This window comes from Orcinus orca, chromosome 2 (assembly GCF_937001465.1).
Source record: "Orcinus orca chromosome 2, mOrcOrc1.1, whole genome shotgun sequence".
In the NCBI taxonomy this organism is placed as follows: domain Eukaryota; kingdom Metazoa; phylum Chordata; class Mammalia; order Artiodactyla; family Delphinidae; genus Orcinus; species Orcinus orca.
The window spans coordinates 100379829-100394768 of NC_064560.1; the positions used below are offsets into that span (position 1 = coordinate 100379829).

A 14940-nucleotide genomic window follows, 5' to 3' on the forward strand; every position below is an offset into this window, starting at 1 on the left:
ATTCTTTGACAGCTATTAGTTTGAATTCTACTGTTAAGAACAGCTTTTCCTTATCCCCCATTTATTTATTCATAAAAAATTTATATCATTTTGGACTCTTGGATGCCTTTTTTATTCTTTGGGTAATAATCCATTACTATCACTATTTGTTTTGTTGCTTAAATTGTCCCAGTATTGGCCATTGGGAGCCCCTTCATGTTGGCTCCTATGTCCTTTTGATATGTCCCCATCAGTTTCTGAGCATGTACTTGATTTCTGGCACCATAGTATTCCAGGATCATCTTGTCCTTTCCCTCTGGAGCCCTGAGATATATTGTTTTTTAAGGAGCCCTGGTCAGAGAAGAACACTTTAGACAGCATTCAAAACTTTTGAAATTGCTCAGAGAAGATGAAAACCTTCAAGTATTTTGGAGGAATTTGCTTTCCTTTGTTTTTTAAGTGTCATAAGGCTAGGTCTATAAGAAATAATAGTATAGTAAAACTATCAAATATTTCAATGTTTGGCATACCAGGAAAAATAGTCATCACATTTACCATCTGGGTCCAATGGAGGCTATAAAGTTTTAAAATTAAGTTATTTTATGAAAAATTTAGAAAAGTGAAAGTAAAGAGACAGTGAAAACAACAGAACAAGAATTTAAACATAACAAAACCAATTTTTCTTCCATATTTTCCTGGTATTGGAGGTATATGTACATGAAGTGAGCAATGGCCTTTGAATACAACTAACTACTCATCAGCCATCATGTTTGAAACTGGAAACATTTATGCCATAAATACTGATTGCAGATTTTAAACACATCTCTTATAGGTTATATCTTACTGTTACTTCTGGTTCTTCTTGCATTTGCATTATCATAATGTAATACTGTTGAAAAGTTTGAAGGCTCATAATTTTGTAGAAGAGAGCATGGCCATTTTTGTTCCATAATTACAAAAGCATTTTCATTTTTAGTTTTATAAATGTAAATTAGATTGATCAATCCAATGAACTTTTTTATTTCTACATAATATCTGTACTCCAGTCACCTTGGTGTATACACCTACCTTCAGCATTTGTCCATTTTTGAATCACATCAAGTAAATTTTTACCCACAAATATCATGAAAGATAAAAGAATTCTTACATGTTCTCTTATCAAAACAGGATGGTTTTAAATTATTAAGTCCTTCCTATTAATGACTAGTTGGGTTAGACTGTCATATTTCCTTTTTGTGTTGATAAGTATCTTGTTTGCTCTCTGATTATTAATTTGGAGAAAATGCATTTATTTATCCTAAAGACTCATAGTCCAAGATTTTGCTTATACAGTCAATTTCACCCTCATCAGCATTCTCTAGTGTTTCTGTCTCTTTGCCTTCAGCTTCTGACTCATCTAACGGTTATGAAATGTCTTTTTCTATTAGTTTTCTTCTCTTTCTCATTATGGACAGAAATGAAAAATTCTGAATTCTTAACTGTGTTCAGTGAAAGGTAAAAAGAATATGACAAAGATGGTGTCTCCACACTTCTTTATTTATACCCTTTTGAGACATAATGCATTACTTTGGATAGTACAATAATAAAACCAAAGGATGATGAAATAGTGGGGATGTGTTTATTTATTCATTTCTGGACAGTTCCATAATGTTTTTGTTTCCTTATTATTTTAGGGTTTTTTTAAGCATAGTTGGAAATAATTGATGAGTGATGAAATAATTCCGAGAATGATGAAATTAGCAATATGTTTCAAGACACAGGAAAAGCTCACTAAGATCCCATAAGGTATTTTAGATTGATAAAATGATCAGTGTACTTAAATGATAACAGTAAGAGAATGAATTTTATTCTATTAAAAAATAAGTAATTTTTCTCTTTGATCTTTGGAAGACCTCTAAGAAACAATAAAAGTCATGAAATATCAATCCTTACATACATTTAGAACTGTTCAACAAAGAAGCTTAAAACTATAATTGGATCTGATGATGTTCCAAGGGTTAAGAAGTTTCAGTCAAATAGTGAATAAAAGGAATAAGGAATATTGGCAAGACCCACTCTCCTTTAAACCTGATAATCTCTAGAAGTGAATCTTTAATGAAACTAACCTCTTAATTTTTTTCTTTTGCTACCTTTGAGATCATATTGTATTTCAAAGGAGTGTGCAGATTTGATGAGCTGTGAAATGATAGGAAATTTGTTAACTGGAGTGAAAAGAGAACTAGATCAGGAGTCCAAGAACTATAGATCTAATTTAGGCTTGGACATAACTAGTTGTGTTTCTTTGGGCTGAGCAGTCCTGGAAGCCACGGTGTAGTGGAAAGAGCAGCAGACTTTGAATCAGAGCCACGATGAGAACCTGCTTCTTCGGACTTTTAACCTCTCAATTTTTTCATCTTCAGTTGAGATGATAAAATCCTGCCATTAGGGTTGTTGTGAGTATTTAATGAACTACTAGAGACTGTTGACCCTGGAAGGCTGGAACTCTTAATCATCTTTGCCTTTCCTGTGTCTAGAAATATCTATGCATTTATTGAATACATTATACAAATGAATACAGTATGTTAAGCATGTTTAGACATTCATAGTAAAAACTTTAAAAAATTGTTACTCAATTACAAGATCACTGTGTTTGTGCTCAATACATTTGTATTAAGTGCTTTTACAGGTTTAAGGTCTTCCCCCCCCCCGCCTTTATCTTAAAAAGCCTTCAGGAAAAGAAGACTCCTTCAACACAGACTCATTGTTTTATCAAATCAAGGAATAAGCAAAGCTTTGGCATCATCTAGAACTTAACTTTTAAAGTTGTAGATCTACACTCAGCCTCGTCTGTGATTATTAAAATGCCAGGCAGTAGCAAATCAGTTTATCATTGTGTTTGTTCTAAACTGACTGACTACTGAATGGTTCATAGGTTCAGAAATTTTCACTGTTGTGCCATAATTTTTTTATTTTATTATTATTATTTTTTTTTTGCAGTACGCGGGCCTCTCACTGTTGTGGCTTCTCCTGTTGCGGAGCACAGGCTCTGGACGCGCAGGCTCAGCGGCCATGGCTCCCGGGCCCAGCTGCTCCGCAGCATGTGGGATCTTCCCGGACCGGGGCATAAACCCGTGTCCCCTGCATTGGCAGGCGGACTCTCAACCACTGCGCCACCAGGGAAGCCCCATAAATTTTATAGAGTAAAATATCTTTGTGTATTCTTTGGGCTTTCATAGTCCAAAAATATTAGTTTGGATTTCTCTCTTAATATCAATAAAAATTTTTTAATGTTTTTGCCTATATTTTCCCTCCTTTGTTAATGCATATCTTACAAATCTTCTGAGAAATTGACTTGAATAATTTCTTAAACCATTTCTTTGCCATTTTAATATAATCTTTATTTTCTATATAAAGAAACCAAGGCTCTTAAGAAATCCTAGAGAGACCCATTTGAAAGTTATAGGCCTTTTCCCTTCGCTGAGCCACATAGCCTACCCAGCAAAAGGAAAGAAATGTAACTTGGATTTACACATGTAAGTTGTTTAACTCACCAGTTGCTTTGGTCAGAGTCATTGCTCAGTTCAGGATCTGACTATAAATTAGGCAAATGCTTATTCCAGCACCCTTCAGATTTCCCTGTGAAGTCACTTATTTCTCTGACAGAGAAACTAGTAGCTAAGGCCAGATGACTGTCAGTTTGATCCACGATCTACCCTTTTGGGATATTGGCCAGAGCTTGGATTATAATAAATACTTTCTCAATCTCAGTGTGTGGTTTGTAGGTATGTGAGACGGTCTATCCTTCCTTCCTTGTTTGACTCTCTGAGTAGTTGACAGGTTCACTAAAGGTAAGAATTATATTTAATCTTTGGCTGATGTTGAGTTAAAAATATCACAAAGGAAATTTCTGAATTGGGGGTGAGGCTGGACTGCATAATGGTCTAGGGTTTCTTGTAACACTTCAAATTCTATACTTTAATTATATAGCAGCAAGCATACAGAGCCAGTATTACTACTATGGTACTTCCATATAATACGGCACCATTGACTGACTTCCTGTCACCTGTCTCATGGATCCCATTCTGTTGTCTACTCCCTTAGATTTTTATTAACAACGAGTGGCAGAACTCGGAGAGTGGGAGAGTGTTCCCTGTCTATAATCCAGCCACAGGAGAACAGGTGTGTGAAGTTCAAGAAGCAGACAAGGTATGTTTGTCTTAGAAAAAAATTTCGTATGAAATAACTACCTTCAGACAACAAAGCAATAAACTTATGCTCTCCAGACATCACCACTGACGTTCATTCATCACCTTTTTTGTGAAAGCAGATGGTTCTTCCTTTATTTGTAGCGATCCCTCTCTTCACTTGTGCCTCTTCCTCTCTAACAGGCAGATATAGACAAAGCAGTGCAGGCAGCCCGCCTGGCTTTCTCTCTTGGCTCAGTGTGGAGAAGGATGGATGCTTCAGAAAGAGGACGTCTGTTGGATAAGCTTGCAGACTTGGTGGAACGAGACAGGGCAGTCCTTGCAGTAAGTGACCTAAGAAAGCATCACGTCTTTACCCCAAATTTACCATTCCATTGAAATTTAGATTCCTCAGTCTTTCTGAAAGTATGATGTGAAGCAGACCTGGGGAACAAGCTAAGGAGTACGTAATACACATGAAAAATGGGAGAGGTTTGGCTTTTGGGATCAGATGGGGAAGTGGAGGGCCAGCTGAGTGTCTCTTCTTATTGAATTTTGAAGAACAAAACCATAGCTTCCCATGACTGGTAAGGACCTTCCTGCTTTCCTCGTCCCCCTTCCTCCCACCCTCAACAAAAAGAACAAAAACAGTCAAGCAACAGGAGAGTCGCCATGCTCCTTGCAGGAAACCAATACCAAATTACTGTTGGCAGTCAAAAGAGTTTTACCTCTCCAGAGTTAGCTCCTCTTGGCTAAAGAGAATCCTTCAGAAGCAGAGAGCATGATATGGACCTCTCATATCCTTCTGCTCCCTTTGTTCTTTTAGAACTAATAGGAGAGACAGAAGGAGACAGCAACTTTCTTTCACTAAAACAATCATTTTCTCACGTAAGGAATGTCCCCTCTCCTAGTGGTTTATTGTTGTTATTGTTGTTGCTATTTTAAAAATAAAAGTCAGTTTCTTAGAGAATACCAACTTTTTTGGAAATTGGAACCATTTAGGAATGCCTATGCAGTATACCTGTCTTGCAGGGATCTCCACCTGCATGACCCATAGTTGATCATTTAATATTTAGGGCATCCTCGTTGAGTCAGGGCATTAAAGCCATGAATACTATATTCTACCCTCTGCTTGGGAAATCAGATCACTATTGGGTTCGCTTTGGGAGAGGGAAGCATTAGTACTCTTCCTCGGTGTCGTTTCTACCATGACTCTCCCTCCTACCATCCCTTTCGTGCGTCTGTTCATAGTGTGGAAACAAAAATGAATCCTTTATGGAGATGGTTTAGAACTCTTGCTATATATAACATTTATTTATCTATAAAAATATTTTCTAGTTTGGTACTTCAAGGCATACTGTTTCCAATGAGGTGTTTATATATATTGGGAAAAGGTGTTCCATGGAAATTCATAAGACACTTAGCATATTAAAGATTCTGACAAGCCCTACTCAGTGTTTCTCAAACCTGTCGGAGCCTCAACACTATTTTTCTGGCTAACCGGTCAATATCGTACAAAACAGAATTCTTTGGAGTACCTTGGGGGAATGCTGGTCTATATGCTGCCTCTTTGCTGGATTATGATTTCTTTGAGAGTGAAAATTATATTTTACTCCATTTTTTGTAATCCTATCATAGTTTGTGACACATAAACGGTGAATGGGGGCACATTGGTGGTCTGTAAGTATCTGTTTAATTGAGTTAAATCCATACAATATTTATAACATTAGATTAGCAGTACTTACTAGATGATGATATAGTTAATTTCTGCTGTTATATTTTCATGTCATAAAATTCATATGCCATCCTGTTTCTGACATATGTCTCACTGTGGTCAAGTCCTTTTTCCCATCACACTTAAATGTGATTTCTACTTTTAAACACTCCCAAGCCATGAGGGGAGTGACTTTTGTTAAGAGGTAGCCTCTCGAATATAGGGGGAGCTCCTGACCAGAATACTGAAGTTAATACTGCACCCAGGTAAACACAATTGAAAATAAACTTAGGGCTGGCAACTCTCAGGTAAGTTTAGCTGGTGTCAACAGCTCATAGGGATGGACCATTTAGGTGGCCCAATTCTGGTTATTGACTCTACTTCAGTCTATGCTGTCAGGACCTTGGCTCTCTGCCTGCTGTGTGGAGAATGTAATGCTCATCTCACAGACATATACAAGAACTGGGAAATAACTTGATTTCCTTTAATAAAGGTGAGCCAATATACACTGAATAGGTCAATGATATTTTAAAATGATTTCCATCTTATACACATGGTAAGTGGAAAAATTGCACTGTAAATAATATTTTCATGTCATTGAATGGAAAATATTTCAATTTTAGTTTTGTCAGCACTCAAATAATTTTCGTACCAGTATGTGTTGTAAAATGTCCTTGAAGAGAAGGACATGAGATTACAAACATGTTTTTTTTATTTTATTTGTTAAATATGTAACACCTTTACTATTTCTCAGGTCGAAATACTCTTCTCATTTTATTGTGTTCATTTGTAATTCTTTATGTTACAGACTTACCCTATTTAGGAATGTGTCATTAAAATAATAACATTTATCATCTAAAACTGCTTAATAACTCTAACTCTATTTTTATTAAATGGACCAGATACTTCTCTCTTAATAGATAATGGTTATTAACATAAATATTTATGAAAAAACAGCCCTCAAGTTGTTATAGTATGAGCTTCCCTAGAGGAGATCTTGTTTACTTGGTGGTAATAAATAAACTTGCTGTACACCGTGGCTATTCCATTTCTCAGCAGGGGTCTTGGCAGTGTGGAGAATGTTTTATAGTCTCATCAACTGCATAAAAGCCCATGTCCCTGCCCCTCATTTTGGATTCAGAATACTGGTGTAGACTCCGAAAAATCCCCACGCAGCTCTGATCATTAATACAACAGAAGCTGGTTTGACAAGCAGAACACTTCTTTATCACCAGTTGTGTTTATATATTGGGATAGTAGTTACTGGAAACACACAGGCACAAGAACACACACATATAAGTTCATTGTGGTTTTTACTGGAAACTAAACTAAACAGATGGTACTAAAAATCTTTTCATTTGGGAAATCAGAGTTGACCAGGTATGCATCATTGTTCAGATTCATTTGTATTCTCTCTATTCCTGTTTTCTTCTGCTGTAGAAGTTACTTAGTGTATCATTGGAAAGTTCTCTCCATTTCTTTTCCTACAGACCATGGAATCCCTAAATGGTGGCAAACCGTTCATGCAAGCTTTTTACGTCGATTTGCAAGGAGTCATCAAAACCCTTCGGTATTACGCAGGCTGGGCTGATAAAATTCACGGGATGACCATTCCTGTAGGTATGTGTGATCTGAGTATGTTGAAAAGGGAAACATGAGGCTTCACCAGAAACACACTTTCACCACCAAACACAAACAGCAGTCACATGGAGTACAGATCTGAGCACACTTTTACAGCAGCTTGAACCGAACAAAGAACTAAACAGATTATGTCACTAATTCTGACAATGTCCTTATTTCAGTATGCAGACAGTCCACACACAGGTGTGGGGGCAAGCCACATCAGTAGTCTCTCAGCTAAGGAACAGGCCTGTGTTTTTCAGCTGCAAAGTGCTTAGCACTGTGGTAGGTTAGGTGCTGGGGGTGTGGAGAGGCGCTAGGTGTGGGGAAGCCAGGGAGGGTTCTGAGAAGATTAAGACTTGGCCCTTGCTCTCCTGAAACTAAGATCTTGTTTGGAAGGAAATCCTCTAAAATGTTAACAGTTGTTTTTTCCTAGTGGTGAGATTATGGATTATTTATTATTTCTTTTTCATATTTTTCTATATTTTCTGTATTTCCTGTAAGTTACTTTCACAACCTGTAAAAACAACCACCATCCTGACACTTTGTTTTAAGATCCAGGTTTGGAGACAAAACCAGTAACACAAAACAAAGATCTCTACAGGAGAGTTACAGTTAGGTGCTAAGTCGTGTGGCTTGGCCTGTCAGTGCTGTAGCCCTTTAAAGGAGAGGGAAAGTATCCAAACTACATTGGGGGAAAGGTCTCGGTCTGAGCATGAATACGAGCTGTAGCTAAGATCAAATGAAATGCTTTCACAGCAGCCCCAAGGGGAAGGCACTGTTATTATTAACATCTTCATTGACAGAGGAGAAAACTGAGGCCTAGAAAGGTGAGTTTTCCTGATTCACCCAGCAAATCAATTGTAGAGCTGAAACTTTGACATTAGAGCCTGGTGAATCGCTTCACTAGAAGATCCATTTTAGATACTGGGTAGAAGAGATATCATGACAGGAAAGGGACCAACTGGAAGAGATAGGATGATATTGGCAGTGGTGAATACATATAAAGAAAGAAAATACATGTCTTTGAGTGGCTTCTGGATGCTGCTGAGTCATGTGCCAGGTACTCTACCCGTGTTCTCTAGAAAACAGCCTGCTTTCCATGTACACACTAGGAAGAGTGGAAAGTGACGCTGGGGACTCTGGAGTGCCCAGTTCGGGCCTTCCTAGGCTCAGGAGGATTGGTTTACCAGACAAGGGGATGATTGGCTGATACTGTAGCTGGCTTAGAGCAGTGCTTCTCAAACTTGAATGTGCATATGTGTCACCTGGAATCTTCTTCAAGTGCAGGTCTAGGACAGGGCCTGAGATTCTGTATTCCTAACAAGCTGCCAGGTGATGCCTGTGCTGCCGGGTTCTCTGCCTTGCGTAGTGAGGAGACAATACAGAGACCAGCACCAACCATGTGGCCATTGCGATGCCTCATTTAGCAAGAAGAGAAGAAGTCACAGTGAGACGGGAGAAGGGACAGAGATGAGGCTTCAAAGGACTATTTTAAAATTACCTCCGTGAATGATGGTGACACGTGGAATGTTAGTCTTTAGAAAATGTGTTTCTGGCTATAGGGACTCTTCCCTGCCGTCCAGAAGTTTCCCACGTTCAGCAGACTCAGAAGGATGGAGAAGACTGTTCTTAAGGAACGTCAGAATCTTACTTCACTCCTGCCTCTGGGATATTGCAGACCACTGTTCTCTGGCCTCATTTGTAGGAATGAGGAATGGCCTAAGTGAGGCAGAGTCATTGCCTGGCATAAGCATACCTGTGGGAGGGCCTGGGAACGAAAACCGTTGTCAAGAGCAGGACATGCGCCAGCCTTTTCAGGTTGACCTCTTCTGTTTCAGTGCAGAAAGGAAATTATCAGGATCAAAGGCCCTGGTTGTTTTGCACCCCACCCCACCTGCCATTTCACTAAGACAACAAATATGTTTCAGGTATTTAAACATCTTTTCAAATGATTTAGAGATATCTTAGAAATAAGGCGAAACAGAAGGCTGTACACATTTGACCTGGTATTTCACCTAACGGTATCTTGGTTTTCTTTTGCCTCCTTAGGAGAGAAGACCTTGATTGATTAGGTAAAGATTTATTGGAGTTCCTGATAATGTTTGATACTTCGCTGTAACTTTATCTGGCAGAGGTGGTTGGTCTATAAGTCTCACTGTTTTCATCTGATGCTCTTTGGGGATTCTGAGTTAGAAATACAGGGCTTAGAAAAGTCTTTCACAGTAGTCTCTCCCACCTTTACTCATAAACTGGTGTCCATCCTGTGAAGGAAAAAAAGTGAGGAATTCCCTTAAATGGCAAGTAATTTTTGTTTCCCCAGTTTTTCCTAAAGTGCGTTTAGAGGGATACCAGGATGAGGGACTCTCCAGGGATTCAGGTCATTAAGCAGAGCTCCTAGAAAGCTGAGGGTCTGGTGTCTCAAGCAGTTGAAAGGAAGGATGACAGCAAACGTGAACTTGGCCGCTTTCCCTCCTGTTCCAGTTTCAGATACATTTGGACATGCCTGTAGGCTCCTGAGAATTCATCTCACAACCCCTTTGGCTAGTTCAGTGCTTAGGGAATCTAGTTGGCTAAGCCAGAGGGGTGATAGTGGAGGATCAGGGACAGGGAGCGTCATTATTATTTACTTACTTATCCTCAAATTTGTTCAATCAATCCATTTGTGCTTTATTTGTCATTTGTAACTTTATAATTTAACATCAGCTTGATTTTTGTCTCTATGTTCTTGGCTTTTTTCAATGAAATCTGGAATATAGGAAAGCCGTTAGCCTTTAACCATGAGGTCTTTATTGTGTTACATACATTTCCCTGTGAAACACCCTAATTTTGTTTGAAATTATAATATAAAGGGATAATGTACTTTATGTCTGCAGAGCACTTGAGCATGTAAAAGTTTCCTTCACATACAGGATCTATGTGATTCTGTGTATGATCCTGTGAAACGGGTCAGATTTTAAAAGGTATTGTACCCATTTTGCAGGTGAGAAAATGAGACGGCGAGGGTTTAGTGTCTTGAACAAGGTCACATGTGAGTAAGTGGCAGGCCTGAGATTTAAACCCAAGTCTCTTTCTGCCTAAGCCATTGTAGACCCTCTTGTGGAGACCTGTACAGCAGGGCGGGAAAAGGAAGAGGCCAGTCACCCTCTTCCGATTTTTAGATTAACATCCAGTTGCTTCTCATTATTCATGGTAGTTATGTTCTATAAAGTTGGTGTGGACACTGGGTTAGTAAATACTGAACCATTGCTCCTAGGAGAAATACAAGGACGGAAAGCACAGTTCTGCCTGGTCACCCATAAAAATAAACCTGAAAGGTTTTTTTTAATATAAGGCTGCTTTGTTACATTGAATCGTACTCCATAGTTCATCCAGCTTAGTATCCCTGACACTAAAGGATAAGAACCAGAAAGAGTGGGAAGAATTATCCTATTGTCTCTTGGACCCCTTCCCATTTAGGAAGCCTGAGCATTCTGCCTTGTAATGGGAAGAGCTCTTCCTTCACCTGCTCTACCAGGCTTCAACCTCGGTCTCTCAGGCATCCCCTCATTCCTTCATACATTCATTCATTCAGCAGATTTTTTTTTTTGAGCACCTGTGTTAAGCAGTGGAGTTGCAAAGGTGAACAAGTAAGATGTCCATAGTATAGTAAAGAAAACAAACAGGTAGACAGCCAAGTGCAATACAGAGTGGCTTATTCACATATGGAAGTACAAAGTACAATGGTACTCCATAGAAAAGGCATCTCACCTAGTATTAAGGCTACCTGGAGAAGGAAGTGGGATGTACAAGGTGATGCCTGTACAAGGGCAGGTAAGTGAAGATGGAGATAGGGCCATCACCAGCAGTGATAATAACCTGTGCGACGTATGGAGAGAGGAGAGTACAGTGTGCTAGTGGATCTGAAAGTATAGCCAGATTTACAAGACAGAGGGGCTCTGGGCCTGGGGAAACCGTGCTGCAAGTTTTATTCCACAGTAATGGTGAGTCACCGAATTATTTTAAGTAAATGAATGCATTGATCAGAATTGTGTTTGAGAAAGAGATTTTGATTACATAATGGATAATCAGTTGGAGAGAGCAAGTATGTACTTTTTCCCCTCCCCCTGAAGGGTAGCCTCCCTCTAGAATATTTGGGAGGAGGAGAAAAGGGTTATGGCCTGACCACTTTTGAGCCATCCACTGGACAGCTGTTTCTCCCTCTGAATTGAAAGATCCTCCCATCCCTTTCTGTCACATCCCCCTCAAGGCCCACAGTTGGATGTTATCACAGAATCATGCAGTATTAGTTTGATTCACAAGGGTCTTGACGTTCTTCCCTTTACAACATTGTCTATTATTTCCTGCCATGGTACTCGATGGAGCCATTCTTTCTGACCATAAATCCTGTGCTTTGACCCTTCTGTAATAACATCTGCTAATTATGATGATAAATAATTATTATGATGATTTATTGTACACCTTCTTTGTGCCCATTACAATATCTCTAATCTCATAGAAGCCCTCCAGGGGAAGTAGTTTTATCCCCATTTTGATTATTTTTAACCTCTCATGGCCACAAACTCCTTGTGATGGGGGAAGGAACAAAGATTGTTTTTAGTTCACTGAAGGAAAAATAGAGGATAATTGATTTACATTACTTAGATTTTTCTCTTTAACAGTATTGATTTTATTTATTTTGTGATACGTAAGCAGAGAAAATGTGGTCCAGCTTTAAGCTGAATTCTGACATAAAAATGACCTTATGATACATTAGCATATAGAAAAGTTTAAAAAGCTACTCAGGCCATTTGTAATTATTTATCTACTTCACCTCCTTTCAGTTTTACCTGTTGAACTAAATAGGCTAAAAATATGCGGAAATTGATTCATATCCTAAGGTTTTGCCTTTAACAGCTCGATCTAATTTAGCGTTGTCAGCAGATAACCCATATGATGAGATCTTACTGTTCACTCAGAATGAGAATGAGGAGCTATTTGCTGGGCCCACCTAAGAACCCAGGGTAGCTAGTTACCTGAATTGGTGGTGACAGGAGATCGCAAAGTGTGCTTCACATGTAACCTCTTTGAGAGGTTAAGGCTGAAGAAGAACTCAGGGATCACTAAGGCCAGTCTCCTCATTTTTCAGACAGAGAAACTGAGGTCCGGAGAAGTAAAGTAACTTTCCAAGATGATGTAATGGAGTAGTAGTAGAGCTAAGATATCTTCATAACTGACTCAGGAGCATGTAGTTTAACTTCTGAGATGCTACCAGCAGCCTCTTGGGAGAAATAGTGTTAGCACCACTGTATGCTAATGTCATCTCCAGTGTCTGTATAAGCATTTATAGAGTTTATCCTTATAGCTGTAAAATGTTCAGTGAGGTCTGTTCAGTCTCAGAATACATAGGAATCTGCTAGAGGACAAAATGAACTAGTTCAATGTAGTTGGTCTAATTGTTTAATACTGGGGTCACCAAAAGGGTTGCTAGCTCCTTGAAAGGTAATTCTGTATACAAATTAGAGATTAGAAGATGGCCATCCGTTCATTGAATTCTGTAACAGATTTTGATGCTGTTAAGTAAACTCATTTTTAGTGTTACCCGATATACAAGATTTGTAGCAATTCTTGAAATACTCTTCATATTGTAGTTGGGAGCCATTTCTTTGGTTTTTTTTTAACATCTTTATTGGAGTATAATTGCTTTACAATAGTGTGTTAGTTTCTGCTGTATAACAAAGTGAATCAGCTGTACATATACATATATCCCCATGTCCCCTCCCTCTTGCGTCTCCCTCCTACACTCCCTATCCACCCCCCTAGGTGGACACAAAGCACCGGGCTGATCTCCCTGTGCCATGTGGGTGCTTCCCACTAGCTATCTATTTTACGTTTGGTAGTGTATATATGTCCATGCCACACCCTCACTTCGTCCCAGCTTACTTTTTCCCCTCCCTGTGTCCTCAAGTCCATTCTCTACATCTGCGTCTTTATTCCTGTCCTGCCCCCAGGTTCTTCAGAACCATTTTTTTTTTTTAGATTCCATATATATGTGTCAGCATACGGTTACTTCACTCTGTATGACAGACTCTATCCATCCACCTCACTACAAATAACTCAATTTCGTTTCTTTTTATAGCTGAGTAATATTCCATTGTATATATGTGCCACATCTTCTTTATCCATTCATCTGTCGATGGACACTTAGGTTGCTTCCATGTCCTGGCTATTGTAAATAGAGCTGCAATGAACATTGTGGTATATGACTCTTTTTGAATTATGATTTTCTCAGGGTATATGCCCAGTAGTGGGATGGCTGGGTCATATGGTAGTTCTATTTTTAGTTTTTTTAAGGAACCTCCATACTGTTCTCCATAGTGACTGTATCAATTTACATTCCCACCAACAGTGCAAGAGTGTTCCCTTTTCTCCACACCTTCTCCAGCATTTATTGTTTGTAGACTTTGTTTGTTTTTTGTGGTATGTGGGCCTCTCACTGTTGTGGCCTCTCCTGTTGTGGAGCACAGGCTCCGGACACGCAGGCTCAGCGGCCATGGCTCACAGGCCCAGCCGCTCCACAGCACGTGGGATCCTCCCGGACGGGGGCATGAACCCGTGTCCCCTGCATCTGCAGGCGGACTCTCAACCACCGTGCCATCAGGGAAGCCCCTATTGGTTTTTTATGGGGTTTTTTTTGGTTTTTTTTGTTTGTTTGTTTTGTGTAGACTTTTTGATGATGGCCATTCTGACCGGTGTGAAGTGATACCTCATTGTAGTTTTGATTTGCGTTTCTCTAATGATTAGTGATGTTGAGCATCCTTTCATGTGTTTGTTGGCAATCTGTATATCTTCTTTGGAGAAATGTCTGTTTAGGTCTTTCGCCCATTTTTGGATTGGGTTGTTTGTTTTTTGATACTGAGCAGCATGAGCCACTTGTGTATTTTGGAGGTTAATCCTTTGTCAGTTGCTTCATTTTCAAATATTTTCTGCCATTCTGAGGCCTGTCTTTTCGTCTTGATTATGAATTACAATGCTTTTCCTGTGCAAAAGCTTTTAAGTTTCATTAGGTCCCATTTGTTTATTTTTGTTTTTATTTCCATTTCTGTAGGAGGTCGGTCAAAAAGGATCTTGCTGATTGATGTCATAGAGTGTTCTGCCTATGTTTTCCTCTAAGAGTTTTATAGTGTCTGGCCTTACATTTAGATCTTTAATCCATTTTGAGTTTATTTTTGTGTATGGTGTTAGGAACTGTTCTAACTTCATTCTTTTACATGTAGCTGTCCAGTTTTCCCAGCACCACTTATTGAAAAGGCTGTCTTTTCTCCATTGTATATTATTGCCTCCTTAATCAAAGATAAGGTGACTATAAGTACGTGGACTTATCTCTGCACTTTCTATCCTGTTCGATTGATCTAGATTTCTTTTTTTGTGCCAGTACCATACTGTCTTGATTACTGTAGTTTTGTAGTATAGTCTGAAGTCTGG

The 14940-nt window shown here is 39.0% G+C and overlaps 1 protein-coding gene across 2 annotated transcripts in view; it reads left to right on the forward strand.

The window, feature by feature from the left end:
• Positions 1 to 14940, forward strand: part of ALDH1A2 (aldehyde dehydrogenase 1 family member A2) — a 95685-nt gene that overhangs the window by 31835 nt on the left and 48910 nt on the right. Inside the window, exons 1-4 of one of the 2 annotated variants that reach the window (XM_049705996.1) lie at positions 1636 to 1764; positions 4060 to 4164; positions 4347 to 4487; positions 7347 to 7476. In XM_049705996.1, the coding sequence (XP_049561953.1) occupies positions 4413 to 4487; positions 7347 to 7476 (205 nt within the window). In that variant the 5' untranslated portion in view covers positions 1636 to 1764; positions 4060 to 4164; positions 4347 to 4412. Of the gene's footprint in view, positions 1 to 1635; positions 1765 to 4059; positions 4165 to 4346; positions 4488 to 7346; positions 7477 to 14940 lie in introns of those variants that run through there. The other variant, XM_004274672.3, reaches the window with a different exon arrangement.